The following is a 27946-nucleotide window of genomic DNA, read 5'->3' on the forward strand; positions in this document are numbered from 1 at the left end:
TTGTGCTCTCCCCCTCTTGCTAGAGTACACAAGACAACTCAATAGCTGGAATTTACTTGGCCTTCCAGACTGAGTTCAGCATCAAACTTTCTATTAAGTTCTGGTCCTTTCTTCTTTTGGATACTGCTAGCTGCTTGTGTGCCTCCATCTGAATAGAAGACATGCAAAGCCTGAGATTGTGTACCTGGTAATAAAAATTATGTTCGCATTCACTTTTCATATTAGGCAGGTGTTGCTCTTTTCCAAGGCATGTGAACTCTAAATGTGTGCAGCAAACTCTAGAAAACAAAAGGATGTTGCTTGCACAGAGGGAGAGCGATATGGATGCCTTGACTGTGGTTCTGCATCAACAGAAGGTGTCCGGTGAGCTTGCCACCGGCTTGTGCCAGGCGGCAGGCAGGGCTCTGCGCTGACTGGAAGGACAACGCTGTCAGGTTGTTCTCAATACCCCAGCTGGCTGGCTTCCCTCTGGGTAGCTACAGGCATCTCCAACTGCAAGTACAGAATGAGTGGTCAAAAAGAGTAGGTTAGTCTGATACCAGCATCTCCCTGGGAGAAAATGGCTTTAAACCAAAGGAGGGTAGATTTAGACTGGATATAAGGAAGAAATTTTTTACAACGAGGGTGGTGAGGCACTGGCACAGGTTGCCCAGAGAGGCGGTGGAGGCCCCATCCCTGGAAACATCCCAGGCCAGGTTGGATGGGGCTCTGAGCACCCTGGGCTGGTTAAAGCTGTCCCTGCTCGCTGCAGGGGGTTGGGCTGGATGATCTCTAAAGGTCCCTTCCAACCCAAAGCATTCTGTGCATCTACGAAAGTAAGCTGCTGCAAGACTGACAACCACAAAAATGCAACGTATTTTGTGCTATGTTAGTGCCTCAGCACCTGAGACTGAAATGATATGTAGCTAACAGTGTAAAATTGCTAATTTTTCTGTAAGGAGGTAGCTGGGACTTCAGTATTTTAAGGGGAGGTATTGTAAGTTATGGTGTTTCTAAGCCCCTCTGGAAGGAAAGAGTGGGAACGGGGAAAAAAATTAGACTGTGAAGTCACTTCTGAATTAAAAAAGAGACCAAGCACACACTCCAGTACCTACCACCGTTATCAACTAGCTTTGCAAAAGCAGGCAGCAGAGAAAAACCTAACTTCAGAGTTAGCATGCTGTTAAGCATAAGGCAGACTCTATCTTCTCTGTCTGTAGAGTGCAAGCTGTTTTGCACATACTGTACCCTGGCAGTGAATACCCTATTCCAGGAAAACTAGGTTCCCTTTGGGTTTTTTGAAATTTGCTTTAGTCTAAGTGCTAGATCTGGTCTCATCAGAAGATACAGGTGACAGAGGATGATTATTCTCCAAGTTAAAATTAACACAGCTTGTTATTTATATGACTTGAAACTAAACCTTCATGCCTAAACTATTAAAATTGTCCTCTCAAGTGAAACCGGTGTTATGAAAAATAACAGTAGTTTTGCTACCTGCTTTACTGTGGACCTCAAAACAATCTGGTCTTGTACTAAATGTATTACTGATGCAGTGTCTACCTAGGTGTGCTGGCTCATAGCCCAGAACTGTTCCTGGTATTAACAACTCAGGTTTGATACGTTTTCCTTATTTAAGAAAAAAGAAAGCTTTTACCTTGCTGGCTGTACTATTTAATGAAAGGCATCTGCATTCTGTAAATGACTACAGTGAACACATGGGGGAGAAATCAGAACAGCTCTTTAGCTTCAAGAGCTGTTTGAGAAGAGGCATGCTTTTGAATGCTGAGATAAAGATCAAAGATGAAAGTGTAAGATGTATGATATGTAATGTCTGATGGGATGTTACAGTTCTTGTAAGAGTGGGGCATAGATACTACTCTGGCAGTGTGCTGATAATAGTAGCATCTAGCTTATTATGACCTCTTCTGAAACTCATGAAATACTTTATACCATGATGAAAAGCAGGCTAGAATTTTTTTAGCAGAAAACAGGACAAATTGAGAATGGAATAAGTAATGCTTGATCGAATGAATGAACAAAAAAAAAAAACCCCTCATGTTGGTAAACCAAGGAACTAACATTAGAATGAGAAAATATGGTGCTTGTCTTAATGGGGAGAAGAAAGTGAGACTCTTGACTGAGTGTTTGTAACTCAATGATGAGCTAAGGTGGGCAAAGACTTGAACTTCTGTAATTGTGCTTGGCAAAGGTCTTGCCTAGCTTAGTGCTGGTGTTACGCACCCCAAAACACAGCCTCTGCCATTCCCAAGTACCTGCATGTTCTGCTCCAGCACCACAATGCTGCACTGGCTCAAGACAAATTACCATGGTTGCTCCTTGCAGTATTCTTTAAATAATCCAAAACTGGCGAGGGGAATGAACCTTTTATATTCCTCTGGTACATAACAAAGCTGATGGACAGTGGCAGAAAACCCTGTTGTGAATATACCCAAACTAGAAAAGCACTGTTTCAAAATACACGTATGCTAAAACATTTTATTGGCAGTTGTAGGACTTGTGTGGTGACTTGGCTGAGATGCACAAGGAAGGTAATACCTAGGTATTGCTGTGTGCTAGGCGAGACTTGCAGCGCGTGCTGTAAACCTGCTTCTTGGGTTAAAGCTCTTCTGTAGGACTCCATCTATGGAGGGGGGAGGCAGAGGATGTATTCCTAGACTTTGATAGATGAACCTTGGTGAGGAAGCTTATTTCTAGGGAAATCCTACAGATCTTAACATGCCTCCTCCTTAAGCCTTTACAAATATAGATGTTTATAACCTAAAGAGCTGATGTCTAGTGGTCCAGCATATCCAGTTATGCACTGTAAAACAAATGTGTCTTGGTTAAACCGTGAAGGTATGCCTGTGACTACAGTACTGACACTCCACAAACAGAAGTGAACATGTAAACAGCATTAAATCTAGATATCTGCACTGAATACTATTTATTTTTCTTTTTTCCCCCAGGTTAGATGTATAATGAAGACTTTTGAACAAGCGGATACACAAAGTTGCTAGAGATGTCTGTTCCAAGCCAACACTGTTCTATTATTATTAACCCTCCTCCACCAGAATATATAAATAACAAAAAAAGCGGTTGTCAAACAAACCAACTTCAGTACTTACAGAGGGTGGTCATGAAAGCCATGTGGAGACACAACTTTTCCTGGCCGTTTCATCAGCCTGTAGATGCAGCAGCACTGAATCTTCCTGTAAGAACCATTTTGTAATTAGAGTATTAATATGTAAAGTATTACAGGACTTGTAAATTAATGTTAGTTTAAAAGAGTGTTTTTTCTGATGCAACAGATCATGGAAGACTACTTTTGCATATGAACTGCTTTCATTAATCCCAGTCTGCAAGAAAACTGTGTTGTGTCTCTGGTGCACGCTAAATGCTGCATCTTTGTTCATTTGCTTTCTGATCCGAGACTGTAGTAAATCAATATTTCTAAGGGATAATAAGAATGCTTAGACAGGCCTCTTGAAGTTTCTGGATGCTGGTATTCTGTCGTGTCTTCTTTCTACCTCCCTGCTGGTTTAGTCATATTTCTTAACACTGCATATGATGAGTATTTTCTTTTGCCTTTGGGATTTTTTTTATTTTTAATAGGAGGCAGCCAGCCTCTTTCAATGTCAAATACTTTATGATGGAAAAGCAGACCTGATTGACCCTAAAGTAAATAGGCAAAGCTGGATCCAGTTTGATGCATAGAAGTAATTACACTTCTAGTGCTTCATAATTTCAAATCAGCTTTGGTGTTGTTCTGAAGTTTCTAGAGGAATTAAATGCCCCTGTGAAAATAGGGAAGAAAGACAGTGTTCTCATCACACTATCGTGGCAAAACATTCTTCTAGGACATAGATGCTTAAATTCTTGTTCTCTGTAGCCTTGTGGGTTTTATTTATGTTACAATTGCAACAAAGTGAATGAATATAATGTCTTGTGACAAACTGTCTTAATTTAGGTATCTTTAGACTCCAGTTTTGGATCACCCCAGCTTTTTCAGTCAAATGAAAACATTGGTTATTCACACAATGGTACTTCAAATGACCTGGAAGATACTGCTCTTGGTAGATAAGTAGAAAGGTGTTAAAACCATGGTACATATCCTTTAATACCCCACCCCACCACCCTAAGCAATCATATTTAGTTCTCTCAAATGTCCAAGACTAATTCTACAAAATTATTGCTTCTGTTTAGAGCAGACAGAAGCCTTTATCTGCGGCTGTTTCTTGTGACAAACTCATTTGGTCAGTTTGTCTGAAAGCACAGTCAAAGTGACTATCTTTCTGTGTCTTTTCTTACCCTTTTTCCTTCTTGGAAGGAACTGTCACTTAAGGTTAATATTAAGGGTCATTCAATCAGAGTTGTAGCAACATTTGCAGCTGGCCTCAGGCCAGTTCTGCCTCTCTGGATTTCTAAGGCAGCCACTTGACTTCTAAAAGTATGTGTTAGTTCAACTGCTGCACAATAACAAGCAAACCTCTGGCTCCATGGCAAGGACAATGAAGGTATTTGCCTCCTTTGCCTCTCTCCTCCAGGTGTTAGAAGATGCAGAATGGATGATACTTAAATATCAGCAGCACTATTTAAAAGTTTTCTTGGTTTTGTTTTGGTAAACTTAATGGTCTGCACAATGATATGTTTAGCTTTTTTTTATTTCACTAAAACAGATTGCTAGGACAGCTTTAGAAGACTCCTGAAGTAGTAGTAACTTCATACAATTACAATGTATATGTGAACTTAGTGGGGATATTCCTGTTTGTATTTCTTAGATGGACCAGCAGGGAATTAGCCTCATGCTCTTAATCACAAGCTTTTAGCCATGCTACAAAAATAATCACAATAGTTCACATTCCAGCTGCCTTTCAGTCATATTGCCACATCTTCACTAGACTAACCCTGAGAGGAGAGCCAATATCACCCAGGGGATGAAGTATTTGATCAGCAACTGGGAAAACTTGGCGGCTTCTTTTTGTCAGTGACTGAGTCTTTGTCTTTGTCAAAGTCTGTCTTTGGCTTCTTTCCCCCCTGTTCTGTAAACTGGAGTGCTACTTCAGGTAAATGGCTTTGAGATAACAAATGAGAAGTACATACACTTTTCATAAGTACTGCTACCAGTATAGCTCTGGATCCTATTGAAATAAATATTCTTTGTGGCTTTGAACAGTGGATCTTATATGAAAGAGCAAGGAAAAAATAGAAGTGAAGAGTTCCTGAACACTTACTTCCGTGGTACACGTGACTATAGGGGAAAGTTTTCCTTTAAATAAAATATTCCTTCCAACATAATGCAATTCTCCTCTCTTGCAATTTAACTTTCATAACTGTGTGAGAATCTTCATGTCCTAATATTAAAGGTATCTGTTGTGTGACTAACTCTTTCAAAACCACAGGATTATTACAGTATTATAAAGAAACCTATGGACTTGAGCACTATTAAAAAGCGTCTGGAACACAATTACTACACAAAAGCTGCGGAATGCATTGAAGACTTTAAAACAATGTTCTTGAACTGCTACATATATAACAAGGTATGCAAAACACAACCTCTTACCAGTAACCAATTCTACTGAACAATACAAACAAGTCTAAAACAAGCAAATGGTTGTTAGAGCCTGCACTAAATCATCCAATGTCTTTATGATTTTTTTTAACTATTTTCTCTGAACGATGGGGAGGCTTTGCTGGGATTGACTGAGGGCACATGAGCAAAGTCTAGCCTGCTGTTAGAACAACTGAGTGCATAGTCTTTTCTGCACAAGGATTCCACCTGCAAAATCTCTGGGTTTTAGTTGCAGAGCTCATGAACAGCAAGCACCATGTAACTGCTATGCGGGCTAAGGGTAGCAACCCTGAGCCCAGCTCCACTCCTCCAACAAGTTCAACTAACCTAACTTGAAGTGTGAGCATCTCCCTGCGCTTGGATGTTTGTTGGCTGTGTCTTAGCATCTTTAAGCTTCAACAGCTTTCTTCAGAACATAGGAATAAATGAGGGAGTTACAGATCTGCCCCCTTTTCCCTTTGCTGTGGGAAATATGTGGATATAAAGCAAGTAGGACTGTGCAATGGGACAGCGGGAGAAAGAGTACTTTAATAATGAAGCAACTTGTAGTAAAGTGAGTTGGGGGAGCAGGGATGGCAAGGACTTACAGACCTCTCTGGTACTGATTGCTTGTTTCAATCTGTTGGAGCAGGATTCCATAGACTGTTTATTTTGCAAGGTTAGCCCTCCATTACTGCAGCCTCTCCTTTACTCTGAACGTTACTGACTGTATTTTGCAGCCTGGTGATGACGTTGTGTTTATGGCCCAAGAACTAGAAAAAGTGTTTGTGCAGAAAATAGCCCAAATGCCACCGGAAGAAAGACGAGTGATTCTCAACAAAGGAAAGAGAAAAGGAAAGAAGCCAGAAGGTAAGGCCTGTATTATATGTTGAACATATTAAACAAGCAAAAGCTGGAAATGGAATCCTCCATAGCTTGTCACAGCTCAACCCTGGAGCAGTTGGGGTGTTCTCTGCTCTTCCCAGAATATATCAGACCAGTGACAACATTGCTATAAGCCTTTAGCAGATTCAGTGCATCTGTAATAATTTTTTTAAAAGGTACTAGCTAAATTTCCTATTTTCCACTAATGAAGTGCATTTAAGAGTGGGTAAAGATCAGAATTAACAACTTCAGCAGCAGTGTAACAGCATAGCTTCACAGGCAAACTTCTGGTGAAATGCAGTGCTCTTGCCCACAAAAAGGACGATTCAGTCAAGACATCTCAAACTTATGAGGAAATGATACAGTAAGTGCTTGAGGTGACATTGGATAAGCCTAACTGCAAGGGGCCAGGTGATCAGCTGCAACTTATTACTCATCACTGACTTCCTATGTCTTTTCAATTGCTCTTATAACCCTTTCACTTGTACATAGTGCTCATTTCTACATCTAAGCTCTCAACATTGCCAAAGAATAAATATTTGTATTGGTAGAAGTAAGCCTAAGCAGTGCCTGGAATCACATGCACATCTCTTTGGGTTAATTTGCAGACTGCCAAGGTAGTCTTCCAAATTGGCCTGGAGGTACTGCTGTCAGTTGTTGGGGAAATGTTAGTTATGTCTTGAAAGAGCTGCAGTGCTGCTTCACCCTGATACCTCTGTTTGCTTTTTGACAGCCATGGACCAGTGATCTTAGCTAGCTCAGTTCTTGCTGGGTCACTTAACAGATGCTCTTATTATTTAGCTATGCAACTATACAGCTCTTCAGGGTCTCCTGATACTTCATTTGCTTCCTCTTACTGCTGTTTGTGGTGTGGTGGTCCTTGTTGATGGTATATCTTGAAACAAATGTTTCTTCAAAGTAGTATTACAGTTTGATAGATCTCTGCAGCTTTCTCCTCAAGGTATATTTGAGGAGCAATGCTACCTTTCAGTGATCTGGTAGATGGATGTGGAAAAGCAGTGGATTTCTTGGTCCTTTCACAATAATTTTTAGGGGGTCAGGAGGAAGACGCAGATACTCAGCTGGCTTCCTGCTCTTACTAGCTTATTTGAGTAAAATCTGAAGGAATTCATTGCCATGGCAGAATATGTTGGTTGAACAGGTGGGAGTGACTCCCAGAAAAGATTTCTGAGAAATGTGTCGGAACCTGAGTTAGCTTTTTGGTTCTCACATGATTGCAACAATTTGTTGAGGTGCTTGCGTAACACCATCTTGCTGGTATCAATGCTGTTTAAGTCCCCTCATTCCCTTTGCACACACAAGCATGCAGCTTGTACAAATTTTGAAATGTTCTAAGCACTTCTTTTTGAATTGGATAGTAGAGCACACTGCTATGATCAAGGAAATATTTCTGTCCTGTCTTTTGCAGACTTTGGCTTTAGAGATAGATCTATACACACAGCTTATTTCCTGTTTTTTTTTTTTAAAAAAAAAAAAGGCAACTGACTTCCATTTTGGAGCATGTCATGGTGTTACTCAGTGTTGTTATATAAACTAATAGGTGTGAACATCTATGGGAACTGAACAGAACAGCAGAGCTGGAAAAGATGTTAGTAATCTAACAAGCTAGATCAAATACAGAAAAACATTGGTCTAAACTGTCCTCAAATCAGTGATCGATATCTGTAATATTGCTAAGCAATATATGCAGGTCTTAACTATGCTTAGGAAACTTGAACCCTCATGATGCAGTTTGCACCCTTTGCTGCTTGGTCTTTGTGTGTATGTAGAGAACAACTTGATTCTCTTCTTGGCAAGGATGTTTCTACAATGTACATGTTTTAGTGTGATGTCTCTTTAATCTTTCCTCTGAGGTTAATCCACAGCTTCCTTGAAGCCAAATATGCATAACTTGGTACAAAGTTCTAGCTGAGGTACTAATGGTGCTGAGTAGATGAGGATACCAATATACTATATGTATACTATAGTATATGTAGAATCATAGAACATAGAATCATATGTAACAATGCTTTTGTTTCTATCTGTGTGTATAGTTTGGGTGTGGAAGAGTGGTTCTCTTGACAACTGTTCTATCCGATCATGAAAGAAATTAGCTGCAACATTTAAGACCCAACTTTAAAACTTTCTGTTTTAAAATAACCAGAAACGCAGCAGCCCAACCCTGGGACTTCAAATGAGCAGAGCACAATGCAGAAACGAGCTGAAAGCAATGAGCAGCCTCCAGTGACGACTCAAGAGCTACATCAGGTTACACTAGCTCCTTTGTCTGCAGCTCGGCTGACTGCTTTAATGCCAGCTGCAGTCCCTATAACAAAAGTAAGTTTCCTCAAATAACTTTCGGAAGGAAAGGGATTGAAATTGCTGCTTCAGGCACTAACAGCAAAACCGTAGGAGCCATGCTTATTGCACTATCTTTTCAAAGCTTTTGTTGCGATAGATTTGTAAGAGTTCTCTATTAAATCTTCTAGGTCTCTGCTGAATAACTGGGCTGGTACTAATTCTAGAAACGAAGCAGAAATTGGGATGACTGCTTGGTATATCTTTTCTTAGAAATGTGGTTTTAAAATGTTGTTCTCAAAGTGAACTGTAAGATGGTCATTCTTGAAGTGTACCACTATACTGCTGCAGGCTTCACCTTGATGTAGAAACTGTTCTTTCCTTGAGGTGTGGACAGTGGGTTTAGTATTAAAATAAAGCTCTTTCTAAGTTCTATTTAATAACTTTTTATGTTTTCAATGTAAATCAGATGCTTGAATCCCCAAAAATAGCATGTGTGCTTAAACATTGCGTAAGTAGCCTGGAAGGTGTTTGTAGCTCACAAAAGCAAATTCTTGTTAACTGCAATCTGAATTGGATGTGAACATCTGATGTCTTCATCAGATAAACACTCTTGTATTGACTTAGTTTGGGTTTTGCTCTTCCAATGAGGAATAGGCACATGTGTCAGGCTCTCCTACAGTGTATATTTACACTTTCCTGAGGAGTTTGAACACTGATGACAAAGCACACATTGTATTGCTTCCAAACCAAATACCACCCAGGTTAAAGAGAAATAGAGATAAACCTTGTACATAAAGCCCTCAACCAGGCTTAAAATGAATTGCAGTAATTTTTCCCCTTCCCATGGCAGTCATCTGGTGGTAACTTCATAACTTATCAGCTTCTTGGAGTCTTTTCAAATGGCTAAAACTGACCACAACCTGACCTGCAGTACCCCCTGTTCTCTCCTTTACATCTAAGATTGAGCTTGGCAGATCTTGTAATGCCTTGTAGGTTTTTCAGTCTAAACTTGTGGAAGTGCCACTTTCTGCTCTGCCTTCAATGGCTGTAAAAGTTCTGACAGTTTTTAGATTTTTTTTTTGTGTAGTCTGAAAGCTGACCATTCTCTCACTGTTCTGGACACCTGTATTTTGGACTATAAAATTTTCTTTTCCTAGGCAAAAAAAGGTGTGAAAAGGAAGGCTGACACTACAACTCCTACTACTTCAATATTCACAGCAAGCGGTGAAACTTCTGCAATGTTTAATGAAAGAAAAGCTGTTAAAGCACACAGAGGTGAAAATGAACGTATGATACCAAATAAGCTTCTGAAGAGATACTTGCCAGACTCTCAACAGTCACCCAAAATTCTTAAAAAGAATCAGTTGTCAGAACAACTAAAACATTGTAATGAAATACTTAAAGAAATGTTTTCAAAGAAACATGCAGCATATTCGTGGCCTTTCTTAAAACCTCTAGATGTTGCATCTTCCTTGTTTGGTAAGAACCAAGGGATCACCAAATGCCCTACAGACCTGGGAACCATTAAAGTAAGTATGTTTCAGAGGGAATTGGACTATTTGTGTGCTTGCTTGAATAACGTGTGTCATGACTGGATTTCAATAGTGTTAGCTGAAAAGGTGTCATGAAAGCTGCTTCTCCTTTGAAAGAAATAATGGGCACAGAAACCATATACAGTTATCTCTCTCAAACTAAGCCACAGCTCACTGAAGAAAGTCTTCTAAGTCTCATTGTGACTATGTGCATAGTGGCTAATCTTACTTATCTGTTGACCAAGCTAATATAAGTAGTGAGGGAATTACCATCTCCATGAAGCAATTCCAAGCAGGTTCCATGTTAAATATCTTTCAGTCTGTATACACAATGCTGTTGCTAATGCTCTATAAACCAAAATGCAATTCTGTAATGCCAACTTCTGCTTCTCTCTGAATCTCATTATCCTTGGTAAAGTGCCCTGGAACCTCAACATTGAATATTTATGTTACACCTTGCACATTTTCTGTGAAAAGGAACCCCTCTAGATGGAGATATGTGGCCAGTGCTTTGCAAACACTGGGCACATCTGTCTGGGGCTGAAGTATTTAGCCAAGTTAGGATCCACCTTTGTCAGGAGGGTTGAATTTCAATAGTCTATTGGATTATCTTGAAAACTGGCTTGCACTATATAAAGGTTATTTCCCAACTTCTTGCCCATTACTTTGACTCAATCAGTTATGGAATAGGCTTTGTATAAATACCATGCTTAGAATCAAAAACAGGTGCTGAGTACATGACCAAATAAAATCACCTGAATGTTATTGTCTTGACCTAGTGCTGAAACTAGTACTACAAAGGCCTACAAAGAAATTACAGTTAGCAAATCTGTTTAAAAGAAGAAATTCTCTTACTTTGTTAAAGGGACAATGTTGAAATGAGAAGCAGGTCTTTCCGTAATGGTTCTTAGAATATTTACTGTCTTGATACAAGCGGAAACTGATACTGGATGTCAAAATTCTTGCTCCTCCTCTTTTTCTACCCATTCATGGTGATGCTCTCTACTTTTAAGCCCTAAATGTGCATTAATTTTCTTTTCCTCTAGAAGAAAATGGATAATTTTGAATATAGAGATATACAAGAATTTGCTACGGATGTTAGATTAATGTTCATGAGCTGCTACAAACATAATTCTCCAGACCATGAAATAGTTGCTATGGCAAGAAAACTTCAGGTGAGTTATCACTTAAGTCAGACTTGAAAGAGTAGGACTGTAAGGTTCCTTTGTGGTCATCTCATGCCCTGATGTAGCATTTACAAATGTTACCAACTACTATGTTGCCGTGTAGTTCTAGAAAACAAGCTGCAACTTCATAGTGCTTTTAGAAATCTGAAAAATGTGCTGACCTCTCTGCTGTTCCCAAACCTAACTCTTTAGGATGTCTTTGAAATGCACTTTGCCAAAATTCCCGATGAACCTGTTGCAAGTGCTCCTCTGCCACAGCCTAAGAGAGAAATGACAGAAGCTTATTCCAGTGAGAGCAGTATTGATGAATCTTCAGAAGAAAACTCATCTGAAGACTCTGAACAGGAGAGAACAGTGCACCTTGCAAAGCTTCAGGAGCAAGTAAGCATTAGTAGTCAACGTGTATGACTGCTATAATCTCTCTGATAGCGCCACTTGCAATTGTCCATTCTAAGGCTTAGCACCAAGAATCAGCATGTAAAAGATTTTATAGTAATTTGGTTTTCTTAATACAGAACTCTATTCCTGTTTGGAAGCACGTCCAAATGTGACCGTGAATAGTGCCTCAGCAAATACAAACTGGTTTTAGTGAATCATTGCTCTAGTACTCTTGCCTACCACTTCCTCAGATGACTCTCAAACTTCTAAAAAATAAAACCATGTTGCTGCAGTATGATGAGAGGATCCAGATATACTCCACGTGTAGCTTAGTGGCATATTCTTCTAACAATGGCATTTCCTTCATACGGTTGAAGAGCTCTGTTCCCTTGCTCAGTCTCTTTTGAGCCACATGAAAGCAAGTCATTAAATTCTACTTCAGAAAGATCAGTATGAAGTAAAGCAGAAAGAATCTCATGCTAATGCAAAGCATGGCTTTGCTTCACTGGCTAAGAGTGGAATGGGTCTTGATTTTGCTTGAATATAATGCTTTAACCTGCTGCTGCTGTATCGATAAACTATGGGGAGAACTAGCATCTGTTCTGCTAGTCAAATGAGGGACAGTTTAGTTTTCAGTATTTGTCAGAGTAGCATATACATCATCAATTTATGAATATAGGCATGAGGACAACCAAAAGCCTACAAGATAGCCTTTGCAATAGTGAAGTATTTCAGTGTGTCTGAATCCTAATTCTTATCTTCCTTCTAATTCCTATGAGGCTTAAACAAACTTGTGTTAGGTCTTTCTCTGAAGCTGTTAGTATGTCCCAACTAGCCGTTTTATATTGCAAAATGCGTGGGGTTTATGAGTTGAAGATGCACAAGCCCAATCCCACTAGCTTAATTCAGTAACATTGTAGAGCTCTAACCTAATAAGGCACTTATGTGCTTCCCAAATGCTTGAAATTAAAGAGAAACTGTTGGATACTCCTACAGTGATTTTTTTTTATTCTTCAGAGGATGCTAGAAGACATATGCTGTTAGAAATGTCTGCATAAAATAAGGAGCCTTACCTCTTCCATATACATAGTCTGACTAATCTATAATATAGTAAGATGCTTGGAAAATAAACCTTGTTTGGAAAGCAAACATCCTATTAATATCTGCTCAGCTGCCACAGATCTCCTGTGATATTTAGGGCCAGTTTATTGTTCATCCTACATTGCCTTGCCTAAGATTACCAGTATTTCTTTTTTATTTGCTTTTGATAGCTTAAAGCTGTTCACCAGCAGTTGCAGGCTTTGACCAGAGCATACTTACCTAGACTGAAAAAGAAAAAAGACAAGGCTAAAAGGGAGAAAAGTAAGAACAAGGAAAAAGCCAAAATAAAAGGCCTGATTCAAAAGACGAAAAACCTAAAACACAAGAACAAATCTAAGAAAAAGCTGTCTTTAAACATGTAAGTGTGGGGGACTTGTGTGGGTGTCAAATTATTTTAAACTGCTGTTACTGCGGTACACTTTTTTCTTGCAGTCAATCAAAGAAAACCATGCAGAAGGTCTTGTTGGCACATAAGCCAGAAGATGAAGATGGTGCTAAGCCTATGAATTATGATGAAAAAAGACAGTTGAGTTTGGACATAAATAAACTCCCTGGAGATAAGCTTGGGAAAGTAGTCCATATAATACAGTCAAGAGAACCTTCACTGAGGAACTCTAACCCTGATGAAATAGAAATAGACTTTGAAACTTTAAAGGCTTCAACACTCAGAGAACTAGAGAAATATGTGGCAACCTGTTTGAGGAAGAGACCAAGAAAGCAGCGGGGTATGTAGCATAAATGCTGCCTTAAAAAACAAACAAACAACAAAAAAAACCCACCAACAAACTAGATTTGCTTTTTGGTTTGCTGCAATGTTAACTTCTGTTTCACATACAGCTAAAAAACCAACAAAGTCAAAAGAACAACTTAACTCTGAGAGGAAACAAGAGCTAGAGAAGAGACTACTGGATGTCAATGGTCAACTAAACCCAAAGAAGGAGAACCTGGAATGTAATGTGACTCTTGCTTTTCTTCATTTGCAACAGAACTAGCTTGAAGTGGGATTCTCCCCTTGGGCTTATGTACTGCTATGCAGCTGGGGACTCCTTCCTCAGAACAGTTGCGGTCTTAAGTTTCCCATTGCTAGTCTTAAGATTCTTTGTATGTTAAATGAGCTGGAGTCGCAGCAGCAAATTTGGTCAATTACTTGTCCTGTCTAAAACATCTTCCATATTCTTGCACCTAATCCTTTATTACAGGTAAAGGTGATAACTGCTTCAGAGCTCAAGGGACATTGAACACTTCTCCCTTATGCTGACATATGAAAATATGGGAGGGGGGAGAGGGGTCCCACAGTCTATGTATTTGTTTGCAATTCACTTTCTGTGGCTTAGAGATTCAAGAATAACAAACTCTAGTCACCCTTGTTAGATTGCAGCCTCCCTAATGCTGTCATGCTAGCAAAACTTCTGCATCAGTGACAGGTGTGCTGTGTTGCCTTAGTCTTAAGTGCCCTAGGAGAATCAATTGAGTTTTTCAGGCAATAATGCATTTCAATATCAAAGCCAGAAATTCAGTACATGCTTGAGCAGACCTGCACTTACTGGTGGTTCTCGTCAGAGACTGAGAACAGATCAATGCAGCTGACACTACTATTATAAGTCAAGTTGTTCCTCATTAAACTAGTGAGTGCTATTATTGCCCTCTATTGGATATCTATTAAGCTCCTATGTAAAACCAGTTAGCTGAAATGATAGAAGCAGCCCTGCAAGACACAGGCTTGTATCCAGCATTAGCTCAGGCAACAGTCTTCCCATCTGGTATGCATGGTGGCTTGAAAACATCCTAGAAAGAAAAGCTTAAAGAAGCAGCTGAAATCAATAGTGAAGGATATGTTGCGGGGAGAGGGAAGAGGCAGACCAGGGAATCCTTTACAACTGGCATCTGGCTTCTTTGCAAAGAAGAGCTTAAGATGGCACTTAACAAAGGCTTGTGTCCAGGGAAACGGGTATCCATGTAGCTTCTCATTTTCAAAGCTTCCATCAGAGCAACACACTTTGAAAAAGCTTTTTGACTGCAAAATCACTATAAACTGAGTTAAATCAATCCTGCAGATGCAAAATAGTCAGATGGTGGGGAGGTGGCAAAAGATGACAATTCTGGAGTACATATGGCTTGAGAAAGAGGAGAGTTGGCTAGAGACAAAGACCTCAGCATGCAAGTCTGGCAGCAGCAACAAGCACAGTAACAGGCTCTTAACAGCAGGAAAATTTATGGGGGAAAATTGCTTTAATCATGTCTTTAAGACAGCACAGTTTTAACCTACTTTAGGACTGTAAGTTGTGTGATTGCAGCTCCTCCTTGGCTATTTCATTCATTCAACTAGCTTGCTGCTGGTAAATCTCCCTCCTCTGTAAAGGTCTCAAATCCACTGCTAAATGGACAGTGGACAAGGAAATGGCAGAAGATGAACTGTTATATGGGAGAACAGATGTAACAAGGTTGATCCTAGTCTTGTATATGAAGACTGCTCCACTGCAGGTTGTTCTAAATTCTTTCTTTTTCTCCTGCAGCTGAAAACAATGCTGAGTCCAGTATTGGACCGAGCAGACTGAGTGACAGCAGCAACAGCAGCAGCTCCTCAGACTCTGGCAGCAGCACTAGCAGTGGTTCTAGCTCCTCAGATAGCAGCGACTCCGAATCGGGTCAGAAAGCTTCTTTTTGTATTTGTATAGGCAAAACATCTGCTTTCTCAGTTAGCATCTACTGTTCCACGTGCTTACCAAGGACTTCAGTTACCCTTGTAGGTTTGTTCCACGTTGAAGGCTCAATTTCAGTGCTATTAAATAAGTGTCTTAATACTGAGTTTGTAGGTTTTAAAAAAAACAACCAAAATGCCCACAAAAACAAAGCATTACAACATCCACTCAATTTATCAATGAAAAACTTCAGGGACCAAAATCAGCTAGCAAAAGGTCTGGAGACTTGACTACTAGGCTATAGCTTACTGTTGTGGTTTTGATTCCTTTTTGAAAGTATGATTTACTTTATTTTCATCTTCTGGTCTGCAGCACGAAGGGTGCCTTACCTTGTGGGTAAGGCTTAATCCCTAAGCTGAGGGACAAAAGTGCCAACAGCATTGACTGTAGAGCCAAAGTCTGCCCTGGTGCTTAAGCTGCCTCAGGTTTGTTCAAGGGATGTTACAGTGCTGCAAGCATCAGGATATCAGAGTGATGTTTCTGTCTGTACACAGAACTCTAGTTTTTTAGGACAGAATAGATTTGCCAAACTGGAGGTCTACAGTGTAGATGTCTGTACAAGGTAATAGTGTAAGGTGAGATGAATGCTCAATCCTTTGCAGTGTGGGGAAGCAGAGAGTGAAGTCATTGATGGCAGCAAAGATCTTGATCCTGCAGGAATCTTTGTGGTCTTTTTTATACCTGGGAGAAGTTCCCTAAACATATCAAGCTGAAGTCAAAGTATTCAAGATGAGAATGTTTCTTTTACTGTGAGGTTTGGCTCTCTAGGTACAAGTGCAACTCACATCTTGTATGTGTGAATAATGAAAATATATGCAAATGACTCATTTGTGGTGGCTTTTCTTCCCCATCCCCCTCTTTCTGCCTCCCTCGCTATATTTACAGTTATAGCAACCTGCCCAAAACAGACTGGATCCAGGCAGAACCGTCCAACTTCTATGGAAAAGCCTAAGGTAAACTGACTGGAATGGATATAACATTTTTGCCCTAAACAAAGTTACTTGTGGTACATACAGTGGTACTAGAAATAACACAACTTTATCTGGAAATAATGAATATGGCTTGAATGCTACTTGTTCTGTAGGACTGACTTACATGCAGATATAAAATCTGCTGTTTGTTAGAAGTAGCTTATGTATCTGCAGAGCAACTGATGTACTGGGAGAACTCCTGAGGCTTTTACCTCTTACAATCATTATGGTAATTCCGTGTTGGGTGAAGAAGGGAAAAGAAGAGAGGGGGAGAATGCTCCACATGCCCCAGCCCTCCACCCCACCCACCCCCAAAAAAGGCAAATCCTCTCCAACTTGATCTTTGAGTATAGAATTGACCTAATAAACAGTGCAAACCTTACTTAAATGTTTTTTCTTTATCCATGAATAACCTCATTTCTATACCTGAAAATAGATAATTGTGCAATATACTAGTTATTTTCAGGATATTTTACATTACTTATTACTATGGTATTATTATAAGCAACAGCAGTTTTATCTAGAAACAATTCTAATGCCTCTAAGATTGAATTGCTCTATTCCTGTATATACAGTGGGTGTTAATTCTTGTCAGGATTAGCTGCCTTTCACAATTTCCCTTGAAGCTCCCAGAGATAGAGACCTCAGATTTCAAAGCAAGATCACAGCAAAGCCTTCATTCTTCTTACAATAGACTTGCTTTCACTTAAAGTGCTTAGCTGGATACAGGAAACTAGGCTGCAAATTCATTATTCAGCTGCTCCTTCTGCATCTTCATAGGCAAAGACTGAGGGGAGGAATTATGCAACACCATTTTTCTTTTTTTTTTGTTTAAAAAGTGCAGCCTCTGCAGTGACAGAATGACAGCAATAAGCTTGAGAAAAGAGGATACAGGAATTAAGCTTCAGCTTGGTCAGTTATAACAGCCCCTAAGTGACTTTCTGAGTAACAGCAAACATCATACTTCAAATCCTCACACTATATTTTGTTCTCATGGGTTTTGTGTATCTGTCAGACTAAGGCAGTGTGCTTCATCTCATGGGTTTCTGTCATCTAAACTCTTAAAAAATGCTAGATTAGTGTCACAATACAAGGACTACTCAATCCTATAAACAGTGGAAATGGGGCAGTGGTGGGGAAAGGGGAGCAAATAGCTATATATAAAGTAATATTTGGCTGTATTAACTACTGCAATCTCTTTCTAGAGAATGCCGCTGTGTTTACAGAGGACATCCTCCAATGCTGTTCTGCAAGCACAGCCCTCATCTCTTCCTAGTCGATTGCAAAATCGTGGATCATCTGAACTGCAGCAGCAACCTCCCAATGTACTGCAGAGGCTTCAGCCTTTACAGAATAGATCACTTAAACCATCAGAACAAAATTCCCAGTCTCCCTCAGGTAACATCTTTATGGCAAGAAGCACAGCTATAGTTGACTGCTGAGGAAGGAAGGCATGGCAGAGCTAATGTTTGCGTTGCCCAATAAGCTTATCTTGGGGTTTTGGAGGTTATCAAGTGGCTAATAGAAAAAGTTCTTGCAGGGTATGGATTATAAAGAGCACGATATAAATAAAAGTGAGGCAGCACTGGGGATCTGCTAGGGTTTCAGATTACTGGGGCACTTGTGGTGGGGCAGAACAGTATTAAAACAGGAGGAGGTGTCCATGCCTCCCTCTGAGATGGAAACTGATACCTTAATGAACCCAGGGTTCCAGGAAGTGCTGAACACCTTAAGGCAGGAATTAAATGCTTAAACCCATCACCACCACTCAAGTTCATGTCTGAAATCCCTATTAGCTGAATTTGAGGTTTGGTGCCATAGGCAGTCTGAATTGATTGCTGTTGTCTAGACATATCAAATATTAAGTTGCTTAGAAATTTGATCCAAGGAGCTATTCTTTTTCCTCCCTCACTTCAAAAGGTCTAATAACTTCAGACACTTCTGAGTTTTGGGGAAAAGACAGCTTGAGCTGGTAGCTGATTAACTGAGAAATCAATTAAAAAACCTAATTAAAAATAATTGTTGCAAAGCGCATAGCTAGGATGCATATCTTCATATCCAGTTAATCCACAGATCTAAACAGTGACCTAATTTTGAGGTGTAGGACTGTGCTTTTCCTGTTAGAGGAAATTATACACTACTTCTTTCTCAGGTATAATCTCGGCTGTATCTGCTCTGCATGATGCTCCAGACCAGCAAACTCCTCAGAGTACTCCAAGGACAAATCAGTCTTCTCTCACCCAGTGCACACATGTTCTTCCAGAGGTGAATACATGCTTCTCTCCAATGCATGCATTTCAAATAACTTCTTTTAAAGCATGTTCTTACTCCTTTAAATAATTTCTAATATAATATTCCAGGCTTGAATTTGACGCAGTGAAGGCCACTGAAGGTTTACAACAAAAGCTATCCAAAACCCCACTAACAAAGTCATTTGTATCCTTTAATAGGGCAATAATTCATTGCCTGTTGGCTGCAACACAAAAGGAAAGAGTTTGGCTGATCAATACATCAAGTTTATAATGTACTATAAAGCTTATTTTTCTTCTTTTCAATGCCATAGCTTAAACTTAAGTAACCCTTGTACACTTACAGGTTAAAAGCCCACCCTGTTAAACCTACAGTTTTGCAATAGAGGTGGGCAGCTTATACCATATGTTCCTGTTTTCTAGAAATAACAATCTCATAAGCTCGCTCTGAAGACTCTAGAGGCTATCCTGGAAAAGTGTGTTGATTTTTCTTCCTGTTCCTAAAGCCATGGAAACTGGGGCTTTCAGGGTCATAGATGAGGCTGTGAAATATTTAGTCACTGTTCATTTCTGTCTTAATATGTTCTTGGAGGGTATCCTGCTTAGAAGGGCCTCTGTGTTACAAAGGAAGTTATTGATGTTACTGCAGAAACATGATCTCTTCCATCTTAAGATGTTTAACTATCTTTCTTAACATGGCTTCAAACATAGCTGCTTTAGCCAGGTTTTAATAGCTTTTATTTTCTGAAATGGATAGAAACTACCTCTTGAGTCTATGAGCACAAGAATGTGTCCTGCAAAAAAAGAAAAGCAGCTTGTCCTTTCCCATTTGCGTCCACTGTCCAAAGGCAGCCAGTAGTATATGTTATGACACTCAGGTTTGTGCCACACCTTCCCCAGTTCAAGGGGATTGCTACACAATCTTGCGCAGAGGAAAAACTACCACTGAACTGAAGTAATACAGCTGCCCTTCACCCTGATCCATAAGCTAGAGTGAAACAACTGGTTTTACAACAGTAAAAGCCAACTTCTATTATATTGTACCCTGTTATGGGTTAAAGAGCTTGTATCAGTTTCATATTCTACCTGTTCCATCGCTCAGGATCTCTGAGCCAGTCATGTTCTAAATCCAAAGTGTTAATGTAAGAACTTGCTTTGACTACCATAATATGAATGAAATCTAATTCTTCCCTGGTGTTCACAGAAGCTAGAGCTGCAACAACTTACTGCTCTAAGCTTCTAAATCTTTAATCCTGCTGCTGTAGAACAAGAATCCACATGTTTAGCACTTCAGAACATATTTTGAAGTCTAACTTCTCTTCTAGGTATCCAACACAACTTCCCAGGTTGACAGTGCTGATTGGAGTAAACAAGCTGAGAAAACAATACAGCTAGACAAATCAAATAAACTTCAAAACAAGGCCAGTGAGAGAACTGCTCATTCAATACCCATAAGTCAAGAACAAAGTATGTATTGTCATAATAAAAACTGTAACTGACATCAGGGGTGCAAAGTTAAAAATGTATATGAACCTGGTTTAAAGAAATAAAACACCGAACACTTGCACATGAATCAGTTTGCAGAATAATGGAGGGGGTGCAGTTTTTCCTTACTCTTTCTTTTTGATTTGCTGCTTTTTTTTTTAAATTTAAGTTAAATGGATGCTGGGTTCTTGTTCTGTGTTAAAATACATAAAGCAAATGATTTTTTGATTTAAGAACTTAGCTTTCTGAATTTAGTACTAGGGATAAGTAACTCAGCCTTCCAGGAAGTCTGAGAGAACTGATGCTCCAATCTGTCAAACTTCACTGATCTTTAAGCTGTCTTCTGCTGAAGCTTCATGGAGCTCTTTTCCCAGGGCACTCTGTGTATTTTGAGTTTCCATCTCTGGCTCTTGATGACAAGGATCTGACAGTAAAGCAACATCAAACAGTCTTGCACCACAGAACAAACTTGCAATTACTACAAGAACACAGGTTTTCTGAAAGCTGCATTGCATGTAGAGATGCATCACACTTCATCCATATTTCAAACTAAAGAATTCTGAGCTGGAAGCTGAACATCCACACTGAGAGCCTAGTGTTCCCAGATATGATCCCCCTTTGCTCTCTCCTCTCTAGACTACCTGTATAGGCTTGAACATGGGAGGGAACAAGCTTGTGAAAAGTTTATGAAATTAAAAGGCACAGCCTTCCTGCTGATGAACTCTTTAACTGTTGCCAAAGAATAATGCTGGGTAATTGAGTTATGTTAAAGCAACTCTAAAAATGGAGATTTAATTCTCCAAGATGTTCTATTTGGTATTTTCACAGTCTTAACACACCTATCCATCTGCATCATGACCCCCTTTGTTTAGACTTACAGCAGCTGGAGCTGGTACATGGCTCCCATGGATTCAGCTAGTGATCTTCACTTATAAAGCTTTGAGGCTGCCTAAAATTTGAATTCCTGTCCCCTATACTGCATCACTGTAACTACCAAGATCCTGGTGTTATCTTAATATGTTAAAGGACTGGGAAAACAAGCAGAAATAAATCAAGCTCACTAATAGTAACAGAAAAAAAGCATAGCCAAAACTATTGAGAAAGCTTGCTCCCTTCCATACTTAATTGTTTACTGCTTAGTCTTTATTCCTCTTAAGTTTCTATTCCTAATCCTCATTTACTTGGTACTGTTTCTATCTTCTCCCCCTTTTCAAGGGACAGTTGTGTAGACAGTTGTAGAGGAGCTCCTGTGTTTAATGTGGGAACTATCCAGTAATGAGACTCTGTCTTTGAGTACACTTGAATTCAGCATTACATTGCACAGCAGAGCTTTTAAGGCTGTTATGTGAGTGTAGTTATCTGCCCCCTTCCATAGTAGAGTGGTGGTGGTTCCTGCAATGATACGTGCCCCAGCTGCGCTCAGTGTTCTCTTACCCTTTCCACTGTTAACTCCTGTAGAAAACTGGAAGGAGGCAGGGGAAACACAGGATTTTGGCTTTGGGGTTTTTTAAACAACAACAAAAACTTTGCTAATCTGGAACTCTTGTAGGGCTTGTAATCTATTGATAGAAAGTATAAAGAGCGCTCGGTGTACTATATGTGTCTACTTAGATCAAACCAGGGAACCTCATTTTAGAACTGGGTGCTTAGGGCAACTCATTGAGTTTTGTAGAGAATCCCACTGTCTCAGGCATTTCTGTGAGGTTACCTGCATCTCTGAAAGAAGAGCTCTTGATTTTAGGCTTGTGAAGCCTCTGATGGCATGGGTGCAGGCTTGATGTATCACTGAATTCAGTAGTGGCTTGTTAAGAAGCTTAACTTATGAAACTGGTAACCTCAAGCTTCTCTTCAGATTAAAAAGCAGCGTCTCGCAATGGGAGATTCTGTGAAGACTGGTATTGCTGTAAGCAGCTCTAAAATGCGTTTCGAAGCCCATGGCTGCAAATAGTTCTGACGCAGCCTCATAGTCCTACGTTATATCTAGAGCTTTAAGACAGACACAACTAAAAATTTAAACTTATCTTAAGTTTGCTTCAGGTAGATCTTCTTGGCAAGTATAACAGGTTGATGCAAGTCGGTCTTAACAATGGGGTTAGACATTTTTGGTTATGTGAAACTCTTGCTTTATTCTGGAGTATTTGGTGCTCAAGACTGTCAAGCTGCTTATATGAAGAATCAAGCTGCCTGTATGAGGATAAATGATCGATGAAAGAAAGATGCTAATTGTATTGAGGGACACCTTAATACACTAGTGCTCTGCTCTGGAGGAGAACAAGTCTCTGATAACAGAATTTGATCTAGGTAGACTTTGCTTAACTGGACCTGGAATCCAGGAAAATGGAGATATCAGCAGGATTTGGAACCCTCTTCAGTAGTACTTGAGAGACTTCAGAGGTCTCTTACCCTATTTTATTCCACCGTATAGTAAAAACTCTCCTGCTCACTTGCAATTATACCACCTCAGAGGCAATGCATGGGGGCATAGGATAAAGGCCAGGCACTGTTCTTGTCTTGACTGTTGGAGGCTGTGTGAGGTCTTTCTGAAAACCCCTTTTATGACAAACTGGCTGAGGGTTTGATACTCTGCCTTCAGCATTCTAGATTCAAACATCCAAAAACTTTATCCTTTGCATAAAAAAAACCCCAAAACTCAGCATGTTATCTTAAGTTTCTTATTAAACGTTTACTTAAATACTGAAACATCTCAAACTGCAGTAGAGGGTCATTGCTGAAGGATATAAAATATGTGTGGTGTTTATATCTGGTTCTATAATAGTGGCTTTTTCAGAGTACACCTAGATTTTCATCCCAGAAAGGGAATACAACAAAGTAATATGTAAGATTTAAAAAAAAAAAAAAAATCAAACTACCCTACAATACATGGATTTTGTTAACTGCGTGGTATTCTAGCTGGTCCCTAATATTACAAAAGTCTATTTTCAGGCTTACCATAATGATTGTAGGAAATTGTATCTGTTCCTGCATTTAAAATGTTTTTTGAAATCTTAAAAGGTTTGGGGAAAGTGTTTTTCACATAAAAGAGTATAGATCTTCTACAGTAACACAGCATATCAGAACTGTTAATCTGAGGTTAGTATAGTCAAAACAGCACTTCTACTTTGCCTGTGTAAGTGGTGAGGTTTTTTCCCTCACAAGTAATAAAGAGGTAAGGGCATGGAGCATTTGTACATCCTGTGGGCTACTGGAAATGTGATGACTAGCCCTTACTGGCTGACCTATTTGCCTTTTTTTTTTTCTTTTTTTTTTAAGAAAAAAAAAAAAAAGTAAATAGGCTGGAGAGCTTTAGGTAAAACAAGTTTACATGATGAATGAGGTACTCTTAAATAATGCTGGAAACAAAAAGGAAGAGGGCTGGGTGGGGAGGGGACAGGAGGTGAGCAACTGGCAGGGTGCTGCATTGAGGCTTTCTGACCAAACTTTTTAGGCATTCTGCTGGGACCTCTCCTAGAATTAACCAGGAGTTAATTTCTCATCTATAGTTGAGCTTAACTATTCCTTTCCCTGCCCCAAACTGGAGAGAAGTGGTCCAGTTCAAATTAAGCTTAGGAAATCTTTGGGAGCATTCCTGTCATTCTGAACCAAATAACAAGAACAACAACTAAAAATTGCAGTGTAAATTCTTAAATCAATTTCTAGAATGACTAAATTTTTATCACTTAAATTTCAGGAAACATAGTCCATAAAATCAATATAAGTGAAAAATCTTTTTTATTCTTCCATCAGGTCACTGTACACCTAATGGTAACATGCTAGAGCCAAAATCCAAAATTCTTCCAGGAAAGGTGAGTGTTGCTCAAGTCCTATTTGAAGAGAAGAGTTTGAGTATACTTACTAGGATCAGTAATTCCCTGTCCTGGGATCTTCTCTGAAGATCTGGTCTCTTACAATTCAAATATGTCTGATATGTCTTGGCCATTGTTATAACCTGTACAGATTTATCTCACTTTTAGTGCTAAAAACAAACGAACAAAAAGAAATCTATAGGCTCTGATCATTTCAGAAGGTAAATTATATATAAGATTAAGTTAAAAATAACATATCCATATTGTCATTAAAAATATGGCTTATCTCATCTAGTTTTAATATTTAAACTATTAGCGTTCCTTGATCTATTTCTAATATTTAAGCTATTAGTGTGCTTTCTCTTGCTGATCCAGTTACAAAAATAAGAGTAGTGTGGAATATAGCCTTGGGTACTATTGAAAAACCTGTTCTGAAACAGGATGGTACACTTTTGATGACATTATTGCAATTGGGAAATAATCTGAAGGCTTTCATGACATTTATGCAAAATATTTCCTAGCATACAATAGGTTATCTTAAATGGAGGAACAGAGGAATTTTCTTACCTATTATTTAAGTTCTTCTGTGGTAACCAGCTATTTGAAAATATCAAATCAAAATTATTAGTCTAAATAATTGATTATGTCAGCCTCTGGACCTAAAAAGTTTGTATATAGTCTGTTGAATTAAAATATTCCAAGGATTTTTCTTTAGGCACTTAGCTTTCAGAAAGCTATTAACTAACTTACTGAATTCAATTCCAAAAATATGTATTTCCTTCATAAACACATGACCTTCTACTAGAAACAGTACTTCTTAAGAATATTGGGTTTATGCTGTTTTATGCTGTGAAGAAAATGCCATAGGGTGGGGGGAGAAAACACAGCTATTGAAAACAAACAAAACCTACAAGCCTAACACAAAATTATTGTGATGTAAGGATTACACATAGAAATAAGAAGGGTGATCTCCATATTAAAATATTGTCAGTGGACCTTGAATAAGCTCAACCTTGTGAATTCGTGTTCTCTGGAATTAAAAAATGGAGAGGTGGATGTAAAGGATTGGGTAAAAATAGCTACAAATGCTAATGATTTTTATCATATTGCTTAAGAATCTCAAAGTTGATGAGAAAACATATTGAAGTCTGCTTAGACTGCTGTATTTGCACTAATATTCTGCCAAACTAAGGATATTTTGTTGTAGATACCCCCAAATAGGTCCAGCCAAAACAACATTGTGTTAATGTAAGAACTAAGCAGAGAATGGATGATTAGTAGTTGTAAAGTATTTTTACCTCTTTCATGTTTTCCTTTTTCTAATAACTTCAGGATATGGGATTTAAGAATATCGATTCCTGGGTAAGCTTATGTAAAACGATGATGCTTCCAGCTCCAATAAAAACATCTGCTGAGAGCTTCAAACAGTTCAGGAAAGCAGCATTAGAGAGGAGCGGACAAGCACAGGAGTTAAAAAGGCCTCTGGTGCAGGCTGAGAGGGAACTGCAAAACCTTCCTCAAGAAAAAGAGAGGTTTGTAACCACGTATGTTTTAAATGTTGTTCTATTTTTTGCTTGTATGGTACTGGGTGGCTTAGTTATTCAGGAACCAAGTGGTTTGGATGAGGTAATTGCCCTGTGTCAGATGAAGGGGGGGAGCGGTACCGCTCTAAGCACAACTGCACATCCAAAATGCACAAAGTGGCTTTTTCCCTTGCAAATCAGTACCATTTCAGCAGTCAAAGAAACTTCACAGGTACGACTTTTTTTTTTTTTTTTTTGTCCCCTGGAGCACTCAGTTCCTCTGGTCATGACCAGAATTCACACCTGTCCTCAGTACCTTACTTTCCTATATCTGTAGCCAGGAAAATCCCTGTCTTATTGCTATCCTAAGGGGAAGCAGGATAAGCCAGTCTTCAAGAACTTGGTGTTAACGTAGCTAAAGGAGGACCAGTGCACACCACCTCAGGCAGCAGAATTCTTTGCATTGCTGTAGAGAAACATATCCAGTAAGCTACTGCTGTAGTATTCTTCCCTAGTTGTTTGCAGCCACTGTTTTAGTGAGTGCCCACATACGTACACCAGTCTGAGGTCTATTATTATGCCGAGTGGGATAAGTGACTGCCTACTAATTACTGCATTGCAGTAGTATCTTATTTTGCTGTTTGCCACCTTTTTGAAACTCTGCTTTCTGTAATATTTCCCTCTTCAGTAGTCTTGATTTTTTTTTTTCCATGTCTCTTTGACCCTGTGGAAGGTAAGTCTGAGCCAGTTCCTAAATTCTCCCCATCCTGCCCGTCGCTGGCTGTATTAGAATAGGTTGCTTGTTTGGAGTGTATTATTTTAATAAACAGAGCATTTGAGAGACTTAAGAGTACACTCCTTGTTCAGAACACATAGTGAACAGTCCAGGCACCTTCAGCTACTACAGGTTTCCACGAGGAGAAAACTGGGCAGGCAGCTCATGTAGCTCTATGGAATAAGACATTACAGATGCTTGCCTGAAGTTAGAAGAAGAAAGTAGAAGCAAAACATCACAGGCCAGGAAAATAACAGAAATTTAAGTGTGTATGTCAGTCAAAGAAAGTGCACGTAAGCTTTGTGTAGCATGTATATAAATCCTGTGTGCATACAGATTGGAAATGGAACACAGAAAACCTTATCCTACTACAGCCCGACAACAGCGTGCGCATACCTCTCGCGAAGGGAAATTACTGTGAATCAACATGTAAAACAGAACCACAGTTTGTGCCGTGTGCTGATTTAAGTTATTTGCAGAATTCTCTTCAGGTGCAAAGGCTTGTTATGAAGAAAAAGAAGAAACAAGGTTTGTCCTATACTGATCTCTTCTGGTTTCTTTAAAGGGGCTGTGAAGGCACAGGATTGGATGCCATGGCAGCAACTGACTGTGAGCCCCAAAAAGAGCAAAAGAGCAAACAAGTGCCCAAAGATCAACAACATACTCTTGTTCAAGACCGTGACTTGGCTAGAAAAATGGAACAAGAGCGCAGGAGGAGAGAAGCAGTAAGTTGCTGACTCTTGCCAGCTGACTTTGTTTCAACTTTAGCAGAGAACAAAAGACACTAGCTCAGGCCCTTATTTTAAAGGGCCTGAATAAGTGAAAACAACAGAACTAAGCTACCTGAAGAGTTAGTCCAGAAAATGAAATAGGAAACTCAAAGTAGGTCTTCAAGTGGCGGGATGTGAAAAACTATCTGCTCGGTCCTATTACTCCTGTAAGCTTAGAATAATTGCATGGTAAAATCCAATTTTAAAGGGGAGTCCCTGCCCTTTGAATAACTTCAAACCTCAAGTCTTGCAAGCTGTCTATCCTCTTTAACACACTCCACGTCAACAAAAGCGCTAGTCGTTCTGGTCTGAAATATCAAAACTGAGCCTTTTTAAAACTAGCTTACTAGTTTTGTTGGTGTAAGTAACAATTGGTTTTTAATTGCTACTATTTTCTTAGATTAAACTTTTTTTTTTTTTTAAATAGTAATCTTGTACAACAGAATGTAAGAACTGCAGTGTGAAATCATGCTAGACTCCAGTAAGGTCTACTGAAGCTTTCATCCTGTTCAGTTCTTTTCAGAGAGGGCTTCAACAACATGCACACTCAAACTTGTAATAACAGAGGAAGCATCCACTTTTTGGGAAGAAGCTTTGTAGTTTTTTCTTAAATTGTTATTAAATATTTGACCTGCATAGTATTAATTAATGTCCGACTGCTCTGAATATACACTAATTTGCTTTCTTGCAGATGGCTTGTACAATTGATATGAATCTGCAGAGTGATATTATGGCATCTTTTGAAGAATATCTTGAGTGA

At 39.3% G+C, this 27946-nt stretch overlaps 1 protein-coding gene across 1 annotated transcript; it reads left to right on the top strand.

The window, feature by feature from the left end:
- Positions 1-2998: 2998 nt before the first annotated feature.
- On the top strand, positions 2999-27946 carry BRDT (bromodomain testis associated). The gene is made up of 19 exons (XM_075710557.1): positions 2999-3190; positions 5379-5516; positions 6268-6397; positions 8577-8749; positions 9871-10242; positions 11292-11420; positions 11625-11813; positions 13082-13269; positions 13344-13636; positions 13749-13862; positions 15425-15556; positions 16496-16563; positions 17808-17979; positions 18734-18846; positions 20156-20297; positions 24060-24118; positions 25451-25662; positions 26982-27141; positions 27878-27946. The coding sequence occupies exons 1-19, from the start codon at positions 2999-3001 to the stop codon at positions 27944-27946; spliced, it is 3045 nt and encodes a 1014-aa protein (XP_075566672.1).

This window comes from Pelecanus crispus, chromosome 5, assembly GCF_030463565.1.
Source record: "Pelecanus crispus isolate bPelCri1 chromosome 5, bPelCri1.pri, whole genome shotgun sequence".
Taxonomy (NCBI): Eukaryota; Metazoa; Chordata; class Aves; order Pelecaniformes; family Pelecanidae; genus Pelecanus; species Pelecanus crispus.

Coding starts and splice junctions, on each gene's coding strand:
- BRDT (XM_075710557.1), top strand. CDS start 2,999: ATGTCTGTTCCAAGCCAACACTGTTCTATTATTATTAACCCTCCTCCA. Junction 11,814..13,081: donor TTGCAAAGCTTCAGGAGCAA/GTAAGCATTAGT, acceptor TGCTTTTGATAG/CTTAAAGCTGTTCACCAGCA. Junction 27,142..27,877: donor AGCGCAGGAGGAGAGAAGCA/GTAAGTTGCTGA, acceptor GCTTTCTTGCAG/ATGGCTTGTACAATTGATAT.